The following is a 26,028-nucleotide window of genomic DNA, read 5'->3' as shown; positions in this document are numbered from 1 at the left end:
CTTTCTTTCTTACTTAGAGAAATTTGCGGTCTATTTGCTGTCTTGGTAGCCATCTCCCTTTCTGATATAAGTATCTTTCTTCTTGATTTATTTGTTTGTACTCTAGGTATTTAACTGACAATTTTTTCCCCTCAGATCATTAGTGGTTCTAGTCTTTTTTGTCATATTTCCCTATCACTTACCTTCAGACTTCATCCCCTCGGATGCTGACTTTCTCCACAGGAACTAGACTTATAAGCTGGTTCAGCTTCCTCCCACATTGGGGAATTTGCTGTTCACTTGCCTTAATCATAGCCCCAAATGTCTCTGGGGCTGTCTGTCCCCTTGTCTTTAGAACTGACACAATCCAACATTCTTTTGTTCTGCCCACGTTCCCTCTGTTCTTTATTTCCCCAGCTGAGTCCATTTTCCAATATATCACCCCTTCTGCAAGTGGCAAGGCAGAGTTGAAGTTGATGCTTGTTGCCCCAGAATGGTGGTAGAAAGACAGGAGCCTGCCAAACACTGCAGCCCCAGCAAGGAAATTGTTGGATGGGTCTCAGGCTGGTGGGGTACGGAGGGGAGAGAGTCATGCGAGCAGATACCACTGAAAATTTTTAGCAGGAATGTGATAGGATCAGAGTTTCTCTTCCCCTCCCTTTCATTAAACTTTTTAAAATTCTTGGGAAAATTAATTTTTTTATATTCATCTTTTAACTATTTTGATTCCATGTTCCAAAATCTAGAGAGATTCTTTCTTAATGGAGGTCACCATTTGGGTGTGTTCTTCTTGAGTGTTTCTTACTATTTTTTATTTACTTAGATGTTTCCACCTTTTTATTCCACTTTTTGTGAAATGATTTATTTTAATGTATTGACTTATCTTTGTAAAAATATAAATGAGTAGAGCTTTTGTATTTAGGAATGTTTGCATACATGCCTAAAATTTTAAAAATCAAGCTTCAAAATAGCTTAGAAAGGCCAATAGATTTAATGTTTACCTGTAATTCAACAAATTCATACTTCATTTGGGACAGGAATTTATATACTGTGTGGGGAAAAAAAATAAAAGAACTTGATAGTAAAATGCAAAAAATGAGGTGCCAATGAAATTAAGGGCAAGAAATTGATTTTCTTTCTATTGTAGAGGTGCTAAGTAAACAAATTATGCTGCTTCAGCATTTATTACATATATATGCATTCCTTGCAGAGTTATTTTTCATTTAATTATGTTTAACTTGAAGATTTTTTTTTTTTTCAGAAATCGGTTGATTCCAAACCAATTGATGGTAATTTAGTAAATGGTCCCCAAATGACAAGAAAGCTAGTTACTGTAAGTTAATAATTTAGTACAACTATATTATGCAAAGTTATTTATAGAACTCTGTGACCTGAATTTTGAAAACTGATTTCCTTTATTTCTTCTGATAGTTTAGAATAGGTTTGTGTGTAACAATTATGTCAAACTTAAATAGAAGGAGCAGAAAGGAAGGGAAGAGAATAAGCATTTATAATAGTGCCTGACTATGTGTTGGGCACCATGTTAAGTGCTTTAAGGTATTATCTCATTTTTAGGATCTCATTGGGTCTTCACAACAACCCTGTGAGGTAGGTGCTGTTGTTATTCTCATTTTAGAGTTGAGGAAACTGAAGCAAACAGAGGTGAAGTGATTACAGCTGCTAAGTGTCTTAGGCTACATTTGAACTCAGGTCTTCTTGACTCCAAACCCAGCACTAATGGGGGACAGTAAAACATACGTAAGGATTCTTGTAAGCGACATATTGACTTTGGAAACTACAATTAGCATTATCAAGGTTTTATTTTATATTTATATTCTTACATAATTCCTAATTATATTTTAATCTGGTTCAGCCACTTTGGAGTGTTGCCAGAAGTGTTGTTGGCTGTGTGTTTGATGCCTCTTGTTTAAAATACTGATGTCCCTTTTTCCTTGCCACATGGTGTGCCATAATTTTTTAAGGACTTGATTGTCCCATGTTAGTCTAAAAAGCTTTTGCTACTCAGTGAAAAGACCATACCACAGAATATTAGAACTTCTAGTTTGCGCTTATTTTTATATAACACTTATGTAGTTTTTTGTGTATATATTTTCATGGACTTTGGTTGAAATTGTATTGATCAATATTTTCTCCTGTGATTTTTTTTTTAGCCCAGATTTTTTGAAGCACATATATGCAGCCCTTAGCTCCCAAGAATGATACTTTTTACTGTCTTTTCTTGCCTTTTTACTGTTTTTCCCCCCTCACATATGTATGAAATTTATTTGATCCATTATGCACAGTCTAGAAATTTTGTATTCTCTTTCATAAGGAATGAAATGAGATCAATCACAACTGTTTGCATGAATGGTGTTGTCAGAGGGCATATTTTAAAGAGAATGTTTATAATGTTTTAAAGCATTATAATTGAGTCTTTCATGATGGTGTGAAGTGGAAGAGTTGCCTGAAATTAATGGGCTTTATATGAGGTGAGAAATAATTGATTTCACTGGAAAATCATGAATTGTGATGTCTTCTTAAAAATCTGTTTACTTAGTGTCATCATACTTCATTTTAATAAACTTCACGGACTGAAGAAGGCACTTTTTTTTATCTCTTTAGGACCCTACTTTCAAACCATGTCAGATGAAGACTCATTTTATACTTCCTTTCCCTGTGAATTATGTAGGTGAAGGTGTTAGGACTGTTCCTTACACACATCCAGATTATGCCAAGTAAGTGATATAAAGTACTGCTTACTAGACAGGTAAGATGTGTTAGCTAATACTTGAGGAATTGATGTAGCTAAAAAGGTGTCCTTTTGTTAACAGAAATTCATTATTATAGAATTCTGAAATTAAAGCATTCATGAATTATAATTCATTCCATCCCCCAATTTAAAGAAGTTAGTTTTCTTGGGCTGTTACCTTGAACTTGATCTTTTCCTAATGTACGTCTTTTCAGAAGGTAAGCATTTGTGGAAAATTTCTGGTAGATAAGAGAATGTTCACATTCCGATGAATATTGCCTATTAATAATAAAGTTTCTTCTCACAGTCTTCTGATCTGATGACACCGCTGTTCTCTGTCATCCACTTTCAAGCCCTCAGTGTCTTCAGCTCATCCTTCTAACTTTCTGCTCAATCCTACTTTTTCTGCTTCCACAACATTTCTTCATATCCAAACTCTTTTCTTGTCACTGCTTTTATCCTAGATTAAGCCTTTATGGTATGAGTTCAGATCCTACCTCAGACACTTGATATTTTGTAATCCTGGGCAAATCATTTAACTTCTTAATCTCAGTTTCCTCATCTGTTAAAATGGGGGTGCCTCCCAGAGTCGTCATGAAAATCCAAGGAGAGACCCTGCACAATGCTTGGCAAGCCTTAAAGCATAATATTGATGCTAATCACATAGCTAACACCCTAGTTCAAGCTTTCAGTCTTAGTTGGATTGCTGCTGTTACTTCCTAATTGGTCTCTTAGCTCTCATCTCTTTTCTTCTATAATCCAGTCTCTACAAGCTACATTGATATGTAGCTCCCCGCTTAAGAAGCTCCCAGCTTTTGTTTGGCCCACCACCATGTAACCCCCTTTTCTAGACCTATTGCACATTGCTTTCTTTTGTGTACTCCACCTTCTAAGCCTGGAATAGCTTCCTTTATCTTGGCCTCTCACACTGCCTTCCCCCCACTTCTGGTACCCTCCTCTTGGAAATGACTATGTGTAGATTTTACATTTAATTTTCTATGCATGTGTTATTTCTCCTCCAATGAAGATCATAAGCTCTTGGAGCCCAGGGACTACTGTGTTTTCCTGCAGCACTTGGCACAGTACCAGGACATACTAGCTGTTCAATAAATGAACCAGATAATAATAAATAATAAATAAATTTACATAAACAGTAAGTGAACCAGATAATAAATCTTATACTTGTGAAGTTAAAAAAAAATTTAAATCTGAGTGTAGAACTTTGTACTTTTGATTTGTTGTTTTTTATCTGATTTGTTCCAGTGTTCTAGACTGTCAGGATCTTTTTGAATCCTGTCATCCAATGTGTTAATTATCCCTAGGTTTTATGATTATCTAAAACTTGATAAGCTTGATATCTGTGCCTTTACCCAAATCATTGATAAGAATGTTAGGTGGCTTAGGTCCCACTACCAATTGCTGAGATTCTTTAGTAGACACTTTCTTCTAGGCTTTCGTAGAGTCATTGATGAATATACTCTGCCTTTAGCTTTTCTACTAGTTCTGAATTCACCTATTGGCACTTACCTGCCATTTTTATGGAAGGATATTATGAGACACTTCATTAAGTATTTTGCAGAAATCTAAATATCTAAAGATTCCACATCTAACAGACAAATGGGCTTATCAGAGAAGGAATTGTGATTAATTTGGTTTAATTTGTTTTTGAAGCCACTCTAGTACTTGTGGTCATTACTTACTTTTCTAGAGACTCAATAACCATACCTATAGTAATATGACCCAGAATTCTGCCAGGAAATTGATTCATTGACCTATAGGTTACAGACACTTTGCTTCTTTGAAAATCAGGATATTTGACTTTGTCCAGTCCTAGCGTATTTCTCACTTTCTCCAGTCTTTCAAAGGGACCACTGACAAAAGCTCCTTAGTCATATCTTTGTTTCTTTCAGTACCCCAAGATGTACTTTATTCAGGCAGTTGACTAAATAGATCATAATACAATTAGTTGAAAAAGTAGTCATGTAATAAAGATGATTGTAAAATTTTGTAATTGAGTTTGAAAAAATCTAATCAAATACAAGATGAGGAAGATGAGGCCAGACAAAAAAAAAGTTCTGTTTTAGTTTATTACTTGCTCGGTATTAGTTAATAATGTAATTTGGCACTCAAGAAAGGTAATGTGATTTCATGCTCCGTTAAGAGGTGCAGTATTCAAGGATAAGGAGGTAATAATTCTGCTATACTTTCTCCCTTAGAGCACTGTTTAGTTCTTGGTGTCCTATTTCAGAAAAGATGATAAGCTAGAGTGTATCCAGGGGAAGAAAACCAGGATGGTAAAGTTTGTTCCATATGAGGAACAAGTAAAGGAATGGGGATATTTAGCCAAGAGAAGCAAAAATCAGTGGGAATGTGGTAGCTATATTTCAAGTCCAATTGGCTGCCTCCAATTTTGTCTTTTTCTTCTTTCCTTTCTGTCCTCTCTGTAGTTCTCAAAAGTCTTCCTAAGGTAGAGATGTGTCCATATCGTGCTCATACTCCAAAGCCTTCATTGGGTTCTTAGTGCCCTTACAATAAAGTGAAACTCCTCGTCGTGTAATGGACTCCTTTGCTGTCTGTGCAAACGGCATCTATGGACCTTTTAGAGTAATGTTTTTAATAAAATGTTTTTAAATATATAAAAATACACAGGACTACAAAGGTATAGAGGGGTTAGTGAAGATTAAAAATGTTTTTTTCATTCACAAGTACCTTGTATTAAAGCAAAAGGAATGCCACAAATGTTCTTTCCTTTACATTTTTAATATTACTCTCAGCAGAGTACAGACAACCAACTAGTGAAACATTTAGCGGTTTGATACTAAGAGAATTTGTACCATACTTCAAAGGAATACTGACATGCACAGTTACAAGGAGTCAGAGAGCCAACCATAATGACTAGAGCAGATTGCAGGCCATGCAGTTGGGAGATGATCTTAAATTGCTACCTCACGAAATAAAAGATGAATCGTTTTTAAAAAATGATGCGTTTTTTTTTCTCATCCAAATTTATGGGTCCCCTGAAATCCATTTATGAACTCTTTTCTCATTCTTTCACCCTCCCATTAAAAGCACCTGCTCTAAGACTGTAATTAGCAGAGAAGGTACTAATCTTCACTTTCCTCTATCAGTGAAATCACAGGTCTAGTCCATATCCCGAATCCCTTCATGCACTCTTCAGTTCATCCAAACTGGCTTGCTAGCTATTTCCCAAACTTTACTTCTGTTTATTTCCTTAATGCCCCATCTATCACGCACTTCCTTACCTTTGTCTTTCACAAGAATTCTGATCTTCCTTCAAGGCTCAGCCTAGATATCATCTGATGTCCTCCTCCCCCAAGTATTTAGTCCCTTTCATATTATTTATATTTGCTCCCTCATATGTATCTATCTTGGATCTTCCCAATATGATGCAAGTTTCTTGAGGTCAAGAACTGTTTGTCTTAGGTCCAGCATTAGCACCTGACATTATGTTATGCCTTTTACTAAGAGATATTTGTTAAGTTATCCAACTGAACTGAATCCTCTCAGGGATATGATAAAACAGTCCTTTTCTGGTGAACCGAATAAAACTAGTTTCGCATAATCAAAGATCTTTGTTTTTTTAGTGTCTAGCACACAGTAAGCACATAACAAATTCTTATGGACTTAATTATTGGATCACTGTGTTCACAGTCACGCACAGGATCTCTGATAAAGCGACATTTTAGTATCATATATATATATATATATATATATATGTATCTTAATAGCAAGAATTAAAATAAACGAATGTTGAAATGGTGAGAGACAGCATGGCAGTGAATAGAGAATTGGCCTTGGAATCACAGAGATCTCGTTTTATACCTAGTCTCTGACATGCCAGCCTGGGCAAAACTCTTACCTCTTGGTGCCTTGGGCAATTGTCTATAGCTGTTAATTTTAGCCAAGGTGGGAGTTTCCTCACCTATAAGTCTTCTGTACCAGTGAAATCACACGGGTCTAATTTCTAACCCTCTGTGTTGAAAAATTTCAAATATGTTCTATGTATTTTAACTTTTTTTTTTTTACAGACTTAGGATCCTTGCACGTTTGATGACTGCTAAGTTCTTACATACAGAAATAAGAGAGAAAGGTGGTGCATATGGTGGAGGTGCTAAACTCAGCAGTAATGGAATATTCACCTTTTACTCTTATAGGTAAATTATCTGGCATGTACATCACATAGTGGTCATTTATAGAGATATGGCAGTGGATGGAGTATTGGGCTTGTTTCTATTTCAGATCCCTCTCTCACTCTTGATCTCTTGGTGAAAGGAGATTCTCACATTGATGAGATGAAGAGAGTCCTTGACTTTTTTTTTAAATGACTGCTTATGTAATATGACCCAGAATTCTGCCAGGAAATTGATTCATTGACCTATAGGTTACAGACACTTTGCTTCTTTGAAAATCAGGACATTTGACTTTGTCCAGTCCTAGAGTATTTCTCACATTCTCCAGTCTTTCAAAGGGACCACTGACAAAAGCTCCTTCGTCATCTCTTTGTTTTTTTCAGTACCCCAAGATGTACTTTATTCAGGCAGTTGAGTAACTAGTTGACTAACTATTTCCATGTCACGTAATGTAGGATTTTTTAATGGAAGCATAGTTTACTTGTCAATGACAGTCCTTCACCTAAAGGTCTACTCTGATGTCTTATCATTGTGTAGAAGCCTTCCTGGGGTCTCAGAGACGCAAGTGGAGCACAAGCTCTTGTAGGTCTTTTCCAGTGTCAAAGGGTCAGGCACACCAAGTTGAGAGAAGCTCATCACTAAAAGTTTGACCAGGTGACATGTTTTCTTTTGGCCACAGCAACTCTTGTGAAAATGGACTGCTAAGGTTGCAGTCTGATAGTGTGAGTGCAGACAGACATGGCTCTTGAAGAAAGAATAACCAAATTATAGTCCTTATCTCAATTTTATGTATAAAACTGAGATTTTTTTCAATCGAATTATTTAGGGATCCAAATTCAATACAAACTCTCCAGTCTTTTGAAAAAGCGGTAAACTGGGCCAAATCTGGAAAATTCACAGAAATGGATATTGAAGAAGCAAAACTTTCCGTTTTTTCAGTTGTAGATGCTCCAGTTGCACCCTCAGACAAAGGTAGGAGGAAAGTGGTGTGTGTATGCACGTATGTGTTTGTGTTTGATGAAACAGCTCTGACAAGTTGTAGACTTTGCCAGCTACCAGGTAGTATGCTAGAGATATAATAGTTGTTCTTTTAATATACTTTTTCTGGACAGCAAAACATGTTTTTCATTTGGGATACTAACTAAAAAAAAGTTTGTTTGCATTCCTTTCTTCCATCCTACAAAGTACTATTTTTAATTATAGCAACCTAGATATCTATTGGACTTTACAATTCTTTCAGGATAAGGAAGTTCATTCTTTTCATTCGTATTCTTGTTGTGTGACCCAGGTGGTGTTCAGTTTTTCAGTCATGTCAAACTTTTCGTGACCCCATCTGGGGTTTTCTTGGCAAAGATACTGGACTGGTTTGCCATTGCCTTCTCCAGCTTATTTTACCAATGAGGGAACTGAGGCACACAGGGTTATTTGATCACTCAAGGTCACATAGCTAGTGTCTGAGGCCAGATTTGAACTCAAGAAGATGACTCTTCCTGACTCCAGGCCCACTCTGCCACCTGCATGACCCTTACGTGTTTAATAAATGTTTGTTGATTGATAAAGCTAGACCTTAAATTTATGATTTTTACATTGAGCTCTACCTGTGGGAAAATAGTCCTTCTGCTTAAGGATGTAGGATTCTGTCATTTTTTGTGGAGTGTGAGAGATGCTGTTGCTCTAGCTAAATGTTGTTTTTTGAAATTTGGCTTTATTTCTAGGAGTGGACCGGTTCTTATATGGACTTTCAGATGAGATGAAGCAGGCACACAGAGAGCAACTCTTTGGTGTTAATCAGGAACAACTTATGAACGTTAGCAATAAGTGAGTTTTTTTTTTTTAATTATTCTGCATTTGATTTTCTTTCAGATAAAAACTTTCTAGAAGTAGTATTGGTTCCATTCAGTGAAAATAAGAATTTAAAATGGTATAATCAGTTTTCATTACATGAATGATATTAACATTAAAATAATGATGAAAGTTGCCTCTCTTAAACACTTGTATGGGTGAGTACTAAGAGAAAGCATATTACCATCTCTATTTTTATTTCAGATACCTCAGAATTGGCCAGAGCACACGAGGATTAGCAATACTTGGACCAGATAACGTGAACATTGATAAAGACCCATCATGGGTAATAAGATAATTAGTTAGGGAAAAAGTCTCAAAATAAGAACTAAATTGAACACATATTAAATAGGTTCTTTAATTATTAGACTTATAACCTAAAATCACTCTCATGGATCAGAATCATTAATAACTTTTGCGCAGAACTTTATCATGTACACTGTCTCATATTCAGAACTTAATTACATCAGAAGTCACTTTGAGGACAAAACTCTGTTAATCGTGAATGAACAATAGTGATTATATAATATAATGGCCTAATTGAAGGGATAATGACTAAACTTTTAAAATGTATAAGCTGTATCTTTTTTTAACTTCCAGGGCAGTGTTTTTATTTCACTCTGTAGGCCCTCAATTGGCATGTCAACTTTAAACAGCTGTCACTTTTAGAAATAAAACAAGAGTCTGACCCACATGTGGCATTGGTTATCTATTTTCAGCACTGTTTTGATTTAGTATGAGTATAAGCTAAAATAAAGCATCTCATTTGTTTTATCCAGGGTTAATTAACCAATAGATTTATTTGTTTCCTTTTCTCCCTCAATCTGCTTACTTCATATCCAAATGTGAGTTAAAAGTGGGTAGCTTCTAGGAGAGGTGGGGAGCTGAATCTGACTTAGAAGAGTCTCTATTTGATTATCATCTTTGGAGATCTTAGTCCTTCTAGTTTCACTTGCTTATTGTAGTCCTTTATACGATTCTTCAGGCATTCTTATGGAAATAGAAAACTGCTGCTTTTTGGGTCATGGACCTCTGGTCACAATGTTTTTAAATTCATAAAATCAAAATAAATAAAATACATAGTGTTACAAAGGAAATAAATTATATTGTAGTTAACAAGATATTTAAATAAACCCTGCTCTAACTAGAATGAATGGAGCCTTCTAATAACCTTTTACTTTCTTCAGAATGCTAAAGCTACCCCCTCCATTCCACTGTTACTTTGAAAGAATAGCAGCAGAGTGTTAAAGGAGTTTGAGGATCCTTCTCTTTTCTCCACCTTCCTCTGAGGATTTCAGAGCTAACCTTAGGAAAAATTAGCATGAACACAAGCTTATTATCAATGCCTGTGTCAACAAATCAGTTACAATAGTAGAACTTTAGTTTGGATAATTTTCTACTCTGATAGGCAACTGTCACTAAAGTCATCATAAAACTAATTTATTTCTGATGTGTATTAACTTTTCACCTCTCCCTACCTATTCTCCTTACCTCAGTCTTCTGGCATAGCTAAGAGTCATATCAGTTTAGAGTTGTCATTAAAAACCATCTGCTCCATCTCTCATAGGTGAAAAAACTGGGCCAAACTTTAAGTGCTTAAGTGACTTGCTCCAAATCATGCGACTTGGAAAATAAATATAACCAAGATCTCCTAATTCCCACTTTCATATACTTTTTCCTGTTCCACACTGCCTACTTTTCCTTTTCTTTCTCCCTCAATTGATCATAATTTAGGGCTCAAATAAATTTTATTATGTGTTTAGTAAAATTTTTTGTTCCCTGTTGATTGAGGGTGGATTTTTTTTTTTTGGAGGGGAGGGGAAGAGGACCTTTTGTTGTACTCCCCTTCACAGGCCTTTGATAGGAAAAAAAAGGTTCCCTTTTCTCCTTACTTCAAGGTTGCTATGTCATCAAGTCAGGGCTTGAGCATTTCCCACCTGTGAACCACTCAAAAGTGTGGCAAACAGTTTCTGAGAACAAAAAAAATCAACATTTTTTTTTTCAAATGTTACATATCTAACCTGAGTATTATGTAGCAACTTGTTAACATAGAACATACTAAGTTTTGTTCAGTTCTTTGAAGTCATTATACTTATAGATTCAGTATTAAACTGTCGTCTGAGAAGTGGTAATACTGTAGATTTGTGGCTAAGTGATTTTTCACTTAAGTAACCAAGTCTGTTTTTGAGGTTTTTTGAAGCTCATTTTTCACAAATAGAAAAGTATAGTTGTAATATTCATTTTAATTCCACTTTATATGTGCACCATTAGCTTGACACAAAACAAATCTGCGTATGTTCTAGGTAGAAATAACAGTTTTGATACAAAGTATTTAAGAGATTTACTTCATAGTATATTCATTATTTTGCATTTGAGTTATTTATTTGTAAGGATCATTAGGTAATCAGTAAATAAGGGTGATATTGATAATTGATACTTTGTAGTTAATGTGAGTATTTAACAGCAAACACAATACAGGAAAAAAATGGCAACATATTCCTAATTTTGCATAAAGTGCTGATACAATAACTTAAGTGTTACAAAAAATGGCAATGACCAAAAAATTCTAAAGCATCATTACAGACATACAATGTGACTCTACTGTCATGACTTAACATGTTGTGAGTTAACTGCTTGTTTGGATGTTGCAGCCGGGTACATGTTCTAGCTGACCTGAATCAGAAACATCGTAGCTGATTTTGTACTTGGCCAAAATTTTCATCAAAGGTCGTAGTTTCAACCACCATTGTTCTTTGGGAATTCTGTGCCTGTTGGGGTAAGGGAAGAAAGCAGTGTACACCATTTTTAGCCCTATATTCTGTCATCAGATTTTGATTTTTCTCAGCCTCATGGAAGATATTTTCTTCGTGACACAGACAAATTCAAATTAAAGCAGAGCAAATTTTCTGGAAACAGTTCATTTAAGGGCTATTTAGCAACTCTTATATCTCTGAAAATCATGCTTTTTAAAAATATATTTCATTTCAAGCTTTAATTTCTAAATCTGGGTGGTATATTTTATCAAATTTGGTCAGACTAGATCCAACAGTACAGATGATAAAACTATTCACATTTTGTAATTCTGTGAAATGCTTAAGTCTTTCTACAAGTCCCTCCTAGGGAATTTCCCCAGCACCTTGCAGGTCCCTGGTGATTCTCATGTGTCGTGGCACTCTGTCCTCCTCTTATCTGAATGAATGACTAGACAATGTGTAACTGGGTCGTATCTTCCATCACTGTTGGTAATCTAATGCAGATTGCATCCACCATGCTTTTTCCACTGCCTGGAATTTGATTCTGACATCATGGTGTTCGACAGCCCACATAGCAGCATTACCAGGAGAATAAGATGAGCCTTTTATCAGTAAATAGCTTGGGAGCAGTGAAAGCACAATTCGGCTTTCCCTATGCACTCCAGCCCAGTTCATTGTCCATCTGCAGTTAGGTGACCATAGTGCAGTAAAATGCAGACTGCACATGTTTTCCTATGTTCAGTTCACTTGTTACAAGATCACATGCAAACAGGAGATCGTCAACATTTAAAGGGAATCTCTTACAATTGAATTTCGTTCACTCTATTTCATGAAACTGAGAAATATCCACAAGAAGAATTTATCTTAATCTCAAGCCTTATTTAGTGTTGCTAGTCAGTGGACCATTAAACAGTTCTTTGTGATTGTGTCACAGGAATCTTAGGATTTTAATGCGTGTAGAAGACACCCTACTTGAGGAACCTGGATTTTGTGAAAATTTTGAGATCAGCAGAGAGGGAATTTACGTCCATTATAAGAAAATGATCTATAAAATCTGTTTTCATCGGAATATTCTCATGAGTGACTTGCTTTATAGTAAATATGAAAAAAAAACTATATTTACTTAAAATCTAATTTTCCCCTGTTCCTTTGCAGTGTCTGAGATCTAGAAAATCAATACCTGAATGCCTTTAAAATTGTTAGTTCTATTGCAGATTTCTTCTCTATGTATTTGGTCAAGCTAATTGCTTTTCCTAATTGCATCTTAAGTGCCGCTGCCACTTCTTCACATCCGGTACTGGGTGTTAGAAAATCAAATGTGGGGGCACTATCATTGCTGAAAAAACTAGATCACCCTAGTGAGGCCAGTAGTTGACCCATTTCACATCTAGTTTCCTGTCTCACATGTTCTCAGGATGACCTGGTTTAGCTGAATCTCATGCCAAATTGACTTTAGACTCATTTTACCCACAATCCAATCCCACAAATATTTAAGTATACGGGGTACTAGGTGCTAGAGTTGGAAAGACAGAATGAAAAAGAATCTGCTGCCCTCAAGGAGGGCACAAGTATGAAGCCTCTGTGAAGTCTACAGACTTTGGGAAGCCTCTCTTCTTTCCTGATCCAGAACCATATTTCTTACTCATTTTTATTGTCCTTCCCTATGCCCACCTTTGCAATGAAGTCAGTGTATAAAGTCTTTAATGACTTAGGTTTGAGGATCTTGTCAAGTTCTTCATCTTTTCTAAGAGATGAATGGAACATATGTTCTGATGACACCTTCATTATAAGACCCATAACACAAGGTGTCCAAGTGCCCTACACAGTAATATTTGTAGTTGTTTTGGGGCACCTTTATTTCACCTACCTTAGAATCCCTGAACTCCTATTCACCTACACCTTGTATGTCTTCTGGTTTTATTTATACCAAGAATCTCATACAGATGGTGGCTCATTCTTCTAGTACTGCATCAGTGGATAAAGACCATTAGACTATTTACAAATGGTAATTTAAGAACTACATGATTCTTAAAACCTGTCTTCTTTTTTTGACCCTCTAAGATCACACATAAAACTGTCATTTAAGACTCTTCATATCTTGGTCCCTTCCTACCTTTCCAGACTTCTTATACCTTACTCCTTCTGCAGACTCTGTGGTCCAGCTACCCTGGCCACTTTGCAGTTTCTTGAACACATCACCATCTCCCATCTCTGCAACTGTAGTGTCTTGTCTCAAGCTTTCTGCAAGACTCAATTCAAATCCTACCTTCTTCAGGAGGCCTTTCCAGATTCCCAAAGCTTCTAGTGCCTTCCCCCTTAGCTTATATAGGTAGATAATAATAACTAGCATTTATATAGCACTTGAAATGTTAGCTAACTTTTTTTCCCCCCTGTGTATATCTTTTATTAAGCTAATTATTTACAGGTAGTCTTAGACAACTTTTTGCCTTTCTTCGTGTCTGCAGCAGACGTTTAATAAATGTTTGTTGACTATTGATTGACTTTCTTGTTTGCAGAAAAAGTAGCTATAGAAATCTATGGGTTATTTGCCAAAACGTTCATCACCCACTGCCAAATTTATGGTGATGAGCTTTTCTGTACTTATCAAAGGTATTCCTTGAATACAAAGGTATTCAAGGAATACAAAAGTCTGATCTACTTGAAACTGTACTTTAATCTTTCTAGGTTGGTTTAACTTTGACTTAGCTTGGCATAGCTTTTGGAGCTGTGATGTTGCATTGCAATGGGATGGATGTTAAGTTTATTTACTTACACAAAGTCTGTTTGATCCTTTAGTTCAGCCACAGGTTGGAAAAGAAGAGTCCGTGTACGCATTCCTAGCAGACAAACTGAATCATCTGTGTTGGCAAATACTTTTCCTATAAAAGGAACAAAACAAAGGGTGTAAAAATAACTCATAATATTGATTCAGTAGGCAATGAGGCCTCAAAACTCTGGTGGGATGTAGAAAGAGGATATCTTTAGGGCTTGGTTTATGGTGGTGAGTTCAAGCTATCTGACATAGGAATTATTAATGGCAACAAAAGACATGTCTTTTCGACTCTCATTGAGGTCCTTCTGCCTTCTCCAGTTTCTACCGCGTTAGGAAGAAATAGTTATTTTCTAGTCAGTTTACTACCTTGTAGCTCTCAAGAGGAAAAGAAAAGAAACCTATCATTCTTGTCTTATGCCCCATACTCTTGAGAGGTAGTTCTGGAGGTGACAAGAGGCCCTACCATGTTGGCTACATTTTCCCCTAGGTAGGAAGAGATTTTTAAACTGAGGGGTATGAATCTTTTCTATTTCAGATGATCTCTAATTACTGTGTATTCTGATGATTTTGTAATTCTGGGGGACTGGGATTCGGTTTTCCCTCATTTTTCCCATCAGAGAAAGATGCCTATTTTTAAAGTTGAAGGCTCAGCCTTTTATATGCTTTTTGGGATTAAGGTTTTATTTTTTCCTCTCTTCCTCTGCACAGTGTTCAGCTTATCAGAATTGAGCTGTGACATAGCTTTTAAATCTAGATAATCTGGCATTTAAGATCTAAAAGCGACAACTATGGCAGCAGAATTGATTGATTGGAATGGTGGGAAAAAAAGCTTTTGATTTTAGTTATGCATTCAGATCTTGCAGGAAAAGCTTCATATTTGCAAAATGAGAATGTGATCTTATATAGTATAAACGCTTGTTAATGAGAGATTCAGCAGGAATGGAAAAGTATATGGGAAGGATATTTGCAAAGAAAGGTCATCAGGCAATATCTGGGGAAACTGTCTAGAGCCATTCCTCTACCTGTCAGGTATTTATTGTTTAGTTTTGTATCACTTTGAATCTTAAGAAACATTGTGGGCTTTTCCCCTACCCCATTTACACATTCAGTACTTAGAAATAGAGGAATTTTTACACCACTACCTTCTCCCCCTGCACATACTCTTTATAGTAGGAAGGTGTCAATCACTTCCACTGGCAATTTGAAGTTCTAACATCTAGAAAGATGGTGAAGAACTGGAAATTAGAAGAATGCTGTTGGCTTGTAAAGGTTGAAAACAATCTTTTTATGAGCAAAATTTTAAAAGTTAGATTATGCAGGCTCAACAAGTCAAGGCTGAATTGGGAACATGGATTTCGTTAAGTGAAATCAGTGTATGAAAATCATTTAGTGGTTAATTATTTCCTTTATAAAAGGATGATTTTAAGGATACAATGCCAATAGTGCATTTAAAATGTATCTTGTTTATAAAAATAAAATTTGCATATATAAAGCAAAGCACATCAGCATTTGGGAGTTTGTTGTATAAGTGGATATGAGCATCTTTTCTCTATTGAGCATTGGAAAGGGAGAGAAGGATTTTAAATTGCAGCAAGAGGGATTTTGATAAGATACGAGGATAAAGTTTATTATGATAAATGTCATAAAATCCTAGAACCAGTTAATTAAGAAATATTAGGGAATCTCTTATGGAGAAATATAAGAGAAATGGGTAGAGCAAAGTCTGTTTAGGTTGAAGTACCTGTTTGGAAGCAGGGGAATGGACTAGACAATATCTCCCAATCCTATGATTTTTATTATTCTTTATGTACAGAGACATGTAATGCAGGATTACCAATCAAGAGTCTTAAAATAGCAAAACAGCTTAAAGAAAAAAAAAAGTTACCTTCTTCTGTGTTCCATGTAGCCACCAGAGAAATAAAACAGAAATGACAATTTTAACTACAATAAACGCATGTAGAATTAAATGTATGCAAAGTACTTTGTATTTAACAGTTAAGGAAAAAAAATGGAAGGATGTTACAAAATACCATCAAAGTTACTTGAAACAGACATTCTCATCAATAAAACAAAACAAAAAAAAAATCCAGTAACACGTAAGTAGCAATATTCATGGAGATTAAAATTATACCACATAGGTGTCAATGCCAAATGAAATCATTCAAGTAACAAGTGTTCTATAAGTCTGTCTACTACAGAGTTAGCAACTTGTAGCTCAACCATTAAAAGAGTACCACCATACCTTTTCGATAGCTTTCCTTCAGTTTATGTGAAATCCACTGAATAGCTTTGGCAGAAATTTTTGTTCCAAAGTTTCTGTCAAAAGGAGAAGGTGCTCCACCCTATTGGAGTTTAAAGTGACATGGATTTTAGGCTTTCTCCTCATTAAAGAATGATATACTATTATAACTAAATATCAGAGAATATTTTTAAAAATGCTTTTCTTTGAAAATGCTCAAATTTTTAAAAATTTTACTAAAAAAAGTTTCTATTTTCCCATATTTAAAATTGGAATAATGATACCCGTCTCATATAACTAGCTTGAGAGTGAGATGATCTAGGTTTTATATGTGTGTATATACACACACACACACACACACATACATATATACACACACATATATGTACATTTAAAAAAACGCATTAACAAATAAATAGTGAATACGTAGTGTGCACAAGATGTGATGCCTAGCTATAGGAAAACAGGGACTAGCCCTCACTATGCCCGGTTACTTTTGTCTTTTCAATCAGCTGTAGTCTCACTGACCTTTATTTTTCTCTGGCCTTGGATGTGGATATTCAGTAGATGGTCTCCCAGATAAAAGAAAACAAAACCAAACCTGTTTCCTTGCTTCTATTTATGAAGTGCCTACTATGTAATAAACACTGTGCTGGGTGCTGGGTATAAACATACCAAGAATGAAACGATCTCTATTTGAAATGTTTCCATCCTAAAGGGAGAAATAAACTTATCTATATTTATATATATCTATATATACAAGTTGATATGTGTAGGTAAATATGTATATACACACATGTATGCATGTGTATGTGTTTAACATGTATACATACATATACTTGTTTTTTCTTCCATTATAATGTACTTATGTATTGCATATATATATACACATATACATGTATAAATATACATAATAAAAGTTAATAAGTGATGCTTAATAAATGCTTGTCGATTTAGCAGACTTTACAGATTGTTTCTTTAAAATCCTGATTTTTATTAACACAACTGTTTCTGGTTCACTGTGTCCTTTTATACCCCAGAACTAGATATCCCTCCACATTTTGGCAGTCCTGCAACATTTTGGAAATTCTTGAGAAAGATACTGGGAAAATTAGCTAGTGATCCCTCACACTTTCTCAAAAAAGAGTTCATGGACTTTTAGAGGTATTTTGTACCATGGAAGCTTCTAGTCAACAAGGTAAAATAGCTTCTGTGAACTTAACTTGAAGTTTTAGAAAATAAATTATTTTGATGTTAACTATAATGAACCTACATGGTTTTAAAAATAGGTGTTCAACAGTAATCATTCATGTTACATTCCAGTTTAAATTATTTAAACTTAGTTGTCTGAAACAACATTCTTTTTATTTGTTTTTGGCTAGGCAATGGGGCCAAGTGACTTGCCTAGGGTCACACTGCTAGTAAATGTCAAGTGTCTGAGGCCACGTTTGAACTCAGGTCTTCCTGACTCTAGGGCCAGTATTCTATCCATTTCACCACCTAGCTGCCCCAAAAATACTCTTTTTAAAGAAGATTTTTGTCAACTTATTTTCCACTTACATAATGGGAATTGGTGTTATTGTTCCCAATGCAATTTGATGCTTGATATACATGTTTAGGAAAAGTGCAAGCACAAAATATTTAGGGTAGTACTGATGGGGTATAGGCCCAAGCCAAGACCTTTGCCCTTTGCTCCAGAAAGAATTTGGCTCCCTTTTGTCTATGGGCCCCAGAAAGCCCTTACTCTGGTCTCAGAAGATTCCTTATTGATTCCCCTTATCTCCTTTTGAAAGCCCTAGCCGCACCTTTTGATCTTATGCAGGTGCCTTTCAAACTTCTTTCCAGTTCCCTTCATTATTCCATTGTGTATTCAATCTCTCAGACCTTCCGGTCGGAATTCTCTTCTAGACCCTCTTCCCAGTCCCCTCCTCTGGCCACCCAAAGTTACTTTAGTGTATATAAGATCCACCCTGGCCCCCATTCAAACGTTGATGTTCAGATTCCTTAAGAGTCTGGCCTGTATGGTTTATCTCTAATATAAACTTTTTCTCTGGCTGGAAGAAGATTTGGGTTAAATTCATTCAGGCAGGGCCTGCATTGCAATCTTGGGGTTCCAGTACCCCAAAACCTCTAGACCTCATCAGTACCTTATCTCTTCCCATGGCAAGGAGTTTAAATGAATGAATTAAAAGTATACTTGAGAAAAAAGCCAACTATCCATGTGCTTTAGTTGAAAAAGATACAGAAAATATTTCAGACCTACTTTATTAATCGTTTTGGAAAATTATTATTTTTAATAGGTAAAAGATGGCATAGATCTAAAAGAAAAAAGCCCAAACATCAAACTAGATGCTTTAAAGTCTGAGGGAAAGAACCATTTTACTTAAATCATCTGGATAATTACCTAAAACTTCTGCTTTGTGAAGTTACAGGATTTGTTATCAACAAACTAATTCAAGGTGTTTGAGTCATCTTACCTGTTGCATGTGACCCAAAACATTCTTTCTGCAATCGAATACTCCTTTTCCTTCCTCAGAATACAGTTGATAAATGAAATCAGTGGTGTAATTTTCATTACAGTTCTCATTTCTAAAATAAATGGAAAACAGTCCAGCTGGTTTATCAGACACTAAGGTTTAAAACATCTTTACAATTTACTGCTCATCTCTAGGGGATGGTTCCTCAAAGTGGAGTCCAGGGCCTCCTAGGGACCTGGCGAAAGTTCCTGCCCTCCCCCATTCCTTATCACCCAGTTCATTGATTGTTTTTCTTTGACTTTGCCATATTCTTCTAAACTCTGAGAAAACACTTTTGGATCAATTACAATAACTTTATGAGAAAAAAGAAAAACCAAGTCACTAATAATTTTATCTAGAAAATTACTTGTCCAGGACAAATTATATGCAAATTAACAGCTGCTTTGCTATCATGTTGCACACTTTTAGATGTAGTCCTCTGCAAAAATCACAATGAAGATGGCTGTTCAACTTACTTAACTAAAAACTTTACCACAGTAAATCTGTGATTTCATCAATGTGCATATATTGCATGCACAAGGATGCAGACTGTAACCTATCCTGGACAACTGTCCTTTCGTAAGTTTCTCAACATAGAGACTTTCCTTCTTTTCTCAACAGCATAGGGATATCAGTGGATCAAGCAATCCCATTTATCCCTCACTCTTGACATGTTACCAACCCATCTTTTTCAGTCATAGGTTTTTGTGACAATATTCCTTAGGTTGTCTATCTACCTACCCAGCATATTATGTACAATAGATGTCTGTCATCAGTCAACAAGTATTTATTGAGTGCCTTGGTTTTTCTGTGAGAAGTTAGGCCAATATTTTGAGTGACTATATTCAAAGTTTTACAATGTTGCAGGTTCTAACGTAGCAAAACAATGTCTTCTGTAAATAAGAACATTGATAGGACCTCATAATCCATAGGAAATCCCTCTTTAACTTGGGTAGAACCCTGCACTGTGTGGATCTCCATGACAATGGCACACGCCTTTGGCTTCCATATGCCCCCCAATTTCATGTCTCACTTCCTATTAATGCTCAGAGGTAACTGATCAAGGTTATCGGTTACCTTTCAAAAAATGTTTTGATTCACAGATGGGACACACCTCTTTTGAGAACCTTTAAAGAAGCTGTTTGGCTGTATTGAATCATTTTTCTTTTTTTCTAGCCAACAAACAAGCAATGTGAGATTTTGTATTCTCAACCTTTTAGTCAATTGTGAGATGGCAAAAGATAATGGAATATTTGCAAAAACTATACTGTTCCTGGCTCATATCTCTGGGAAACATAGATATCCTGATGCATGTGTAGATTATTATCATAAACTTTTTATATAGGTGAGAAAGTGGCCATATGGGTTGGTAGTTACTGATTTTCTCTTGATTATCTTTTTGTAGTTAGTAATATCTAAGTATTTCTTCCCACCCTGCCATTCCCAGGGGTTTAATATCTTGCTTTGCTTCTCAGAAACCTTGAAAATCAATGCTCTCAAAATTATGTCACCTTCAGCACAGATGTCTTCTCTGTTTACTGGGTCTAGTCTAGCCACATTTCTTATCTTACATAACTTCAGAAGCACCTCTTCTAGAAGCATATCTAGGACTGTGAGGTTAGTGTGCAAAAGTGATGGTTCCAGTGTTCTTGATGATAAAAAGTATATTATTATCTCTGCAGATCTTTTCCATTTTTTATTCTGTTGTCCTTCTGGCTTCAACTTTAACTATCTTCAGATGATTTTACGTAGTTGTTTCTCTCTAAGCTTTTTCTTTACATTATTTCTGTTTTGTGAAGCAATGCTATTGAAACATTTTACAGATGAAGCATAGTATGAAAAGAGTTGCCCTTGGCTGCCATACCTCTGCTTCACATTTAGATTTTTTGTTGACTGAGGTGTTTTTTAATGCTGTTTTGGTCTTGTGGATATGGGAAATGGTTAAAAATTTTGTATAAAAATGTAACCCTGCCTCATTGCCCTTTTCCTCCCATTTTCCAATTTTTTGGTGCAGCTAACTTATTTAAATTGGTGAAGCTCAAACTTTTAATTATATACAGTCCCTTTTTTTCTGATTCTGGCTTTTTAACTAATTTTTCTTTTTATTAGTACTGTAACAAGTTTGTAGTGTGACTGTACATGCACATCTGATTCAGGAATGACTTCTACCCAACCAAGGAGTTTTCTGTCTGTTAAAATGTAGTCATTTTTATTTTTGTACTATTTTTTTGATAGACACAATTTCCAGTTCCCTCAGATAGTTGTATTAAAGAAACTATTAATGATGTATAGGCTTAAAGTTTCTTTACAGTCTGTATTTTTTTTCTTTTTTAATTCCTTCCTCTTGAACCTTATTTTCCAAAGCACTTTTTTTGTTTGTTTGCCATCCTTATTACAGTAAAGTCACTAAATGTAAGGCTTAATTTGGAGGGGCTTACCATGTTCCTATAATGTCTACATTTTCATCCTTTTAGAGATTTTGGCATATAAGCTGTGAATATTTTCATTGTGGTCTTTTTGCACACACTATGAGCACTGACTAAGGAGTCAGCTAGGTAGTTTAGTGTATAGAGTGCTGGGCCTGGACTCAGGAAGACCTGGGTTCAAATCCGGACTCAAGACACTTACTAGCTATGTGACCTTGAGCAAGTCACTTAATCTCTGCCTTAATCCAATGGAGAAGGAGATGGGTAACTACACCAGTGTCTTTGCCAAGAAGACCTCGTGGACAGTATGATCCACAGGGTCATGAAGAGTCAGACGTGACTAAACAGCTGAATAACAACAACAATGAGCACTCAATATGTGAGATGACCAAATGTCTCCCAAGAATGTTTTTTGTCTTTGGCTGCATGATAAAAACTAACTTGTATCAGCACCTTTATTTTCTTCTTCATGAGAAGCCTATAAAACATCCTTTCAATAAGAAGCAACTTGCTTTGGCTTCTAGTTTTCCTTGTAGCAAAGATAGCAGATTTGATATAATTCTGTTCTTATAGATGTATATCTGTTTATTGGTCTTTCACTAGAAAAGGCTCTCACATTTAGAATACTAATGGCTGTTGGTATTTATAAATAATCTTAAAACTATAACTATTAGGGCACTCTGCCCTCTTTGCTGTTACTTTGCCTTTGCAGAAATAAAAGTGTCTGCATAGTACTGAGTGCCATTTTATATATTTGTCTTTCATGGGTTGTCATGGCCTAAGAATTCATGTAGCCAAATGGCCAGCCTTCAGATGAGAAGCCTCTCCATACTAACTTGGCTAATTCTAAGAAAATGGTCTTGAACCACTACTATTCTCAAAGCCTTTCCAGTATGGTAGAACCTACCAGGGTTTAACATTCCACTGGAGTAGCACTTATAAACCCAATGTCACCTGTACACACAATGATGAAGCAATGAAATAAGACTTAGTGAAAGCCAGATCCTAGGTGATCAAATAATAGTTAAACTCTATCCAACCACCGGCATTTAAAAGTTATTTTTCAAAGAGCTTAAAGCCCAAATCTTTAGAAATAAACCTCTAGTACCTGAGCACCAGGCCTCGTTGTATGCTGGTCTTCATTTTCTCTGTCAAATGCTCCACATTAGCCTAGAAGGGGAAAAAGAAAATTACCTCTTTCATTAGAAACACTTGGCTAATGTACCATCAAGTGAATAAAAAAAAATAATTTCTATAGTCCAAGTCAGTGCTGGAAGAAGAAAACAATATGACATCTGCATTTACTTAATAGTCTGTATACTTAAAACATGCTTATTTATTTGCCATTTATCTTCCTGTCTTTCTACATCAAAATATTGTTTTGGTTCCCAGAGTGTAGTGAATATGTTTAACCTTTCACTGTACTGTTCCATTTGTAACTTCCTAATATATGATTTCTGATGGGGACAAATGTTATCTTAAAAACCAAGGACAGTTCACATTTCATGAATTAACCTCCTGTTTATGCTTCCATTCCTGAAATTTTATTCCTCTTATTCCTATTTACGAAAGATGTTTTACCTTGATTTTAGATGAGTAATGTGTACTGTTATCCTCAAATTTGGAGCCAAATCATAGCTCAGACTAGCTAGATAGGACCTGGGAGCATCTAGTCCAAGTCTCTTACAAAACAGAAGAGGAATTGGAGTCCCCAGGAGGATAAATGACCTTACCAAAGTATCAGATTGGAAGGATAAGAAGCAGAATTTGAATACATGTCCCTTGACTCCACATCTGGAATTCTTTCTATTGTTCCACAATTATGATTAATTTTTTTTTGTCAGAAAGCAGTCAGCCAATACCTTATATTAAACCAACACATGGGACTGTGGCATAAGTGTTTGCTTTGTAGAATTGAAATAAAATAGTCATTTTAAAATTTGCCCATTTTCTTCTATTCATTTTTTCTTCCCTGCCTATTTTTATTTTGACATAATCAAATCACAAAACTACCTTGTTTCCATTATGCATGGGACTTCTAAATGGTTTTTTATGCAAGTGTCTTCATGTTAAAATAGTTAATAAAATTGCTTTCTTAAGGATTTTTTTGGCTGTAAGGGGAGGGATTCTATAATTTGAGAAATCATCCTCTGCAGATTAAAACACGAGTTTGTATATATGGACGTATGTTCCAAACATTTAATTCTATGTTTACAATGGTTTAAAAAGGTGGAGATTAGTCCATCTGTTCTGATGGTTCTCAAGTCAGCACTACAAACTTTAATAACGTGCATATAATCAGAACTATTCTTTCCTACTTTTTTTTTTTTTTTTTACAGACTCCTGTAAAATAAATGGCCTGATTATCAGAGGAAAGGTAAAAATTCAAGCTTTGGTTTCAGAGCTGGTGAGTAAATTCATCTCTCAAGTACTTAACTGGAGAATCAGAAGAACAGACTATACAACTATATTCCATATCTGTATTTGGGCTATAAAGTCAAGAATGTGAACTACAGAATACATTTCCTACAACCTATTTTTCCCCACATTGCCAATATGATACTATATTTGGTTTAATAAAAACCAAAGGTGAACAGATTTCTGTGTTATGAATGCTACTTAACCTGAATTCAGTATCTATTAAATACCCTATGTGTAAGGCTCTGGGGCACATGAATTAATTAGTATACTATTACTTGCGTACTACTCAAGTTGTAGCTTAGAAGAGAAGGAGTAGAAAGTGGAGTATGAGCAAGACTATATTATATATCTAACTCATGACTGTATTATTGCATAGAACAGAGTTTTATTATGACACTGCAAAATTCATTCTGGGTTGTCCCTGCCCCCTGGGCTCTCTTTATTTCCTAAATGGAGTCTCACTTTCTCTAATTCTATTATCCTTCTGTTCCTCTATAGCAGAGTGAAGCAATCATCTGATGGGTATGATCTAGCTCTTGCTTATTCTGGTGGGGAGACTTAGCAAGATCCAGTAATAGATATTTAGAGACCAACCTAATGTTGATCTTGGGAGAAATGGACCTTAATTCCACTGAACATTACGCATGCCAATAAGACCTGGTACTCTTCCTTTGTGTGGAGGATGCAGAGTGAACCAGCAGAGGGCGCTAATTACATATAGGTTTTTATCCAGAAGGGAGTGGAGCCTGAAGAGCTTTACTTATTCCTCATCACTTTCCCCTCTCTCCTCCAATTCCACGCGTACATACATGTACACAAAATAAAAGAAGTCCATGTAGCTTAAAATTTTTACCTACCTGTAGTTCTCGGATGTCAAACTGTTCTTCAAATATATATGCTACATCAGCCCCAGCAGAAAGGCCACCCATGCTGGCTAGATATCCACAGTAGCCACCCATTGTCTCGATGATGAAAACCCGCCTCTTGGTCCCACTAGCTGATTGCTTGATTCGATCACAGGTCTATTCATAAGATGAGATATTAATTAGTATTTCTGAATGAGTTGCTTCTTTACATTGAGTAATTATGTGTAGTAATATCCACCTTGTTGGTACCTTGGACTTTTAAAATTGTTTTAACATTTTGTGCTTTTCAAAGCACCAAAGTTCTGCTGATCCACTGATGGGCATGAGTTCTTCATCCTAGAAACTCTTTACCTTCCCTACAGCTCTTTACAATTTCAACTTCTTTAGAGTTACCTGAGGGCCTGCAGTTTATGAGCATTGCCAGTATGAAAAAGAGAAGTTAGCATCTGGGTTAGTATTAGTAGGCTGCTGGGACTATTCCTATTATTTACAACAAAATGTTGACTATCAAAGTGCTAATTATCTGTTCTGTGGCATGGCTTACTTTGTTATTTTCATTTCTTCATGTGTACATGTACAAATAATTGTATATATTTTCTTTTTAAAAAAAAATTCAGTATGTTCTCAGAGCTTTGGTAATTCTGAATCTATTTCTGGAATGTTTGATCTTGAATACTTTTATCACAGCTAGCAATTAGTTATGCCAGTTAATCCCACTATGTTAGTTTTATATTCAATAACCGTACAAAGAAAGTGTTCCAGACTTTCAGTAATCCAATTCCATGATGAAGCATACATTCTCCCTTCCCTGTCTTCCATGAGAATTTGTGTTCAGGTTAATACTTTGGTAGGAATCTTTTTTCCCCTCATAACCTAGTTCAGTCTTTATTGTACTGTACTTAATGTGGAATGTTAATAAGGAGAATTAGTCAATCATTGTCTAGTTCTTTTTTGGTTAAGGGATTGCTGAGGACAAAGGGTTAGGAGCCTGTAATTCAAGGGCAATATTTTCAATTGGGGATTCTGCCAGAGTGGGCCAAATGAAATTGGAAGATAGTGTTCCTTAGCATAAAAGCTTTGCTTTGGAATTCCAGGACCTAAGCTGAAGGGGCAGCTAGGATGCCTGGTGGATAGAACACTGGCCAGGAAGTCAGGAGGTCCTCAATTCAAATCTGGCTTCAGACACTTGACAGTTTTTATAGATGAAACTGAAGCCTAGAGAAATTAAGTGAACTACACAAAGACACACAGCAGCTAAAGGGAGAACTGCCACTAAGCCAGTTAAGTCTTAACCTAGGGCTGTATCATACTAC

At 35.8% G+C, this 26,028-nt stretch overlaps 2 protein-coding genes across 5 annotated transcripts in view; one reads left to right on the top strand and one right to left on the bottom strand.

The window, feature by feature from the left end:
• The window catches only part of PITRM1 (pitrilysin metallopeptidase 1), a 57,323-nt gene extending 33,297 nt beyond the window's left edge, over window positions 1-24,026 (top strand). For 2 of the 3 annotated variants that reach the window (XM_027841594.1, XM_027841596.1), the window contains 7 exons: window positions 1,241-1,312; window positions 2,602-2,714; window positions 6,778-6,903; window positions 7,706-7,851; window positions 8,595-8,697; window positions 8,926-9,007; window positions 23,768-24,026. In XM_027841594.1, the coding sequence (XP_027697395.1) occupies window positions 1,241-1,312; window positions 2,602-2,714; window positions 6,778-6,903; window positions 7,706-7,851; window positions 8,595-8,697; window positions 8,926-9,007; window positions 23,768-23,782 (657 nt within the window). In that variant the 3' untranslated portion in view covers window positions 23,783-24,026. Of the gene's footprint in view, window positions 1-1,240; window positions 1,313-2,601; window positions 2,715-6,777; window positions 6,904-7,705; window positions 7,852-8,594; window positions 8,698-8,925; window positions 9,414-23,767 lie in introns of those variants that run through there. The other variant, XM_027841595.1, reaches the window with a different exon arrangement.
• The window catches only part of PFKP (phosphofructokinase, platelet), an 88,123-nt gene continuing 72,579 nt past the window's right edge, over window positions 10,485-26,028 (bottom strand). Inside the window, exons 17-23 of one of the 2 annotated variants that reach the window (XM_027841597.1) lie at window positions 24,707-24,871; window positions 22,537-22,598; window positions 18,964-19,075; window positions 16,490-16,589; window positions 16,133-16,138; window positions 14,248-14,353; window positions 10,485-11,489 (exon numbers count right to left, since the gene is read on the bottom strand). In XM_027841597.1, coding sequence (XP_027697398.1) covers window positions 11,348-11,489; window positions 14,248-14,353; window positions 16,133-16,138; window positions 16,490-16,589; window positions 18,964-19,075; window positions 22,537-22,598; window positions 24,707-24,871 — 693 coding nt within the window. In that variant the 3' untranslated portion in view covers window positions 10,485-11,347. The remainder of the gene's footprint in view (window positions 11,490-14,247; window positions 14,354-16,132; window positions 16,139-16,489; window positions 16,590-18,963; window positions 19,076-22,536; window positions 22,599-24,706; window positions 24,872-26,028) is intronic. The other variant, XM_027841599.1, reaches the window with a different exon arrangement.

Source organism: Vombatus ursinus, unplaced genomic scaffold (genome assembly GCF_900497805.2).
Source record: "Vombatus ursinus unplaced genomic scaffold, bare-nosed wombat genome assembly UNPS02014861.1, whole genome shotgun sequence".
NCBI lineage: Eukaryota > Metazoa > Chordata > Mammalia > Diprotodontia > Vombatidae > Vombatus > Vombatus ursinus.
This window is presented reverse-complemented; position numbering and strand designations above follow the sequence as displayed.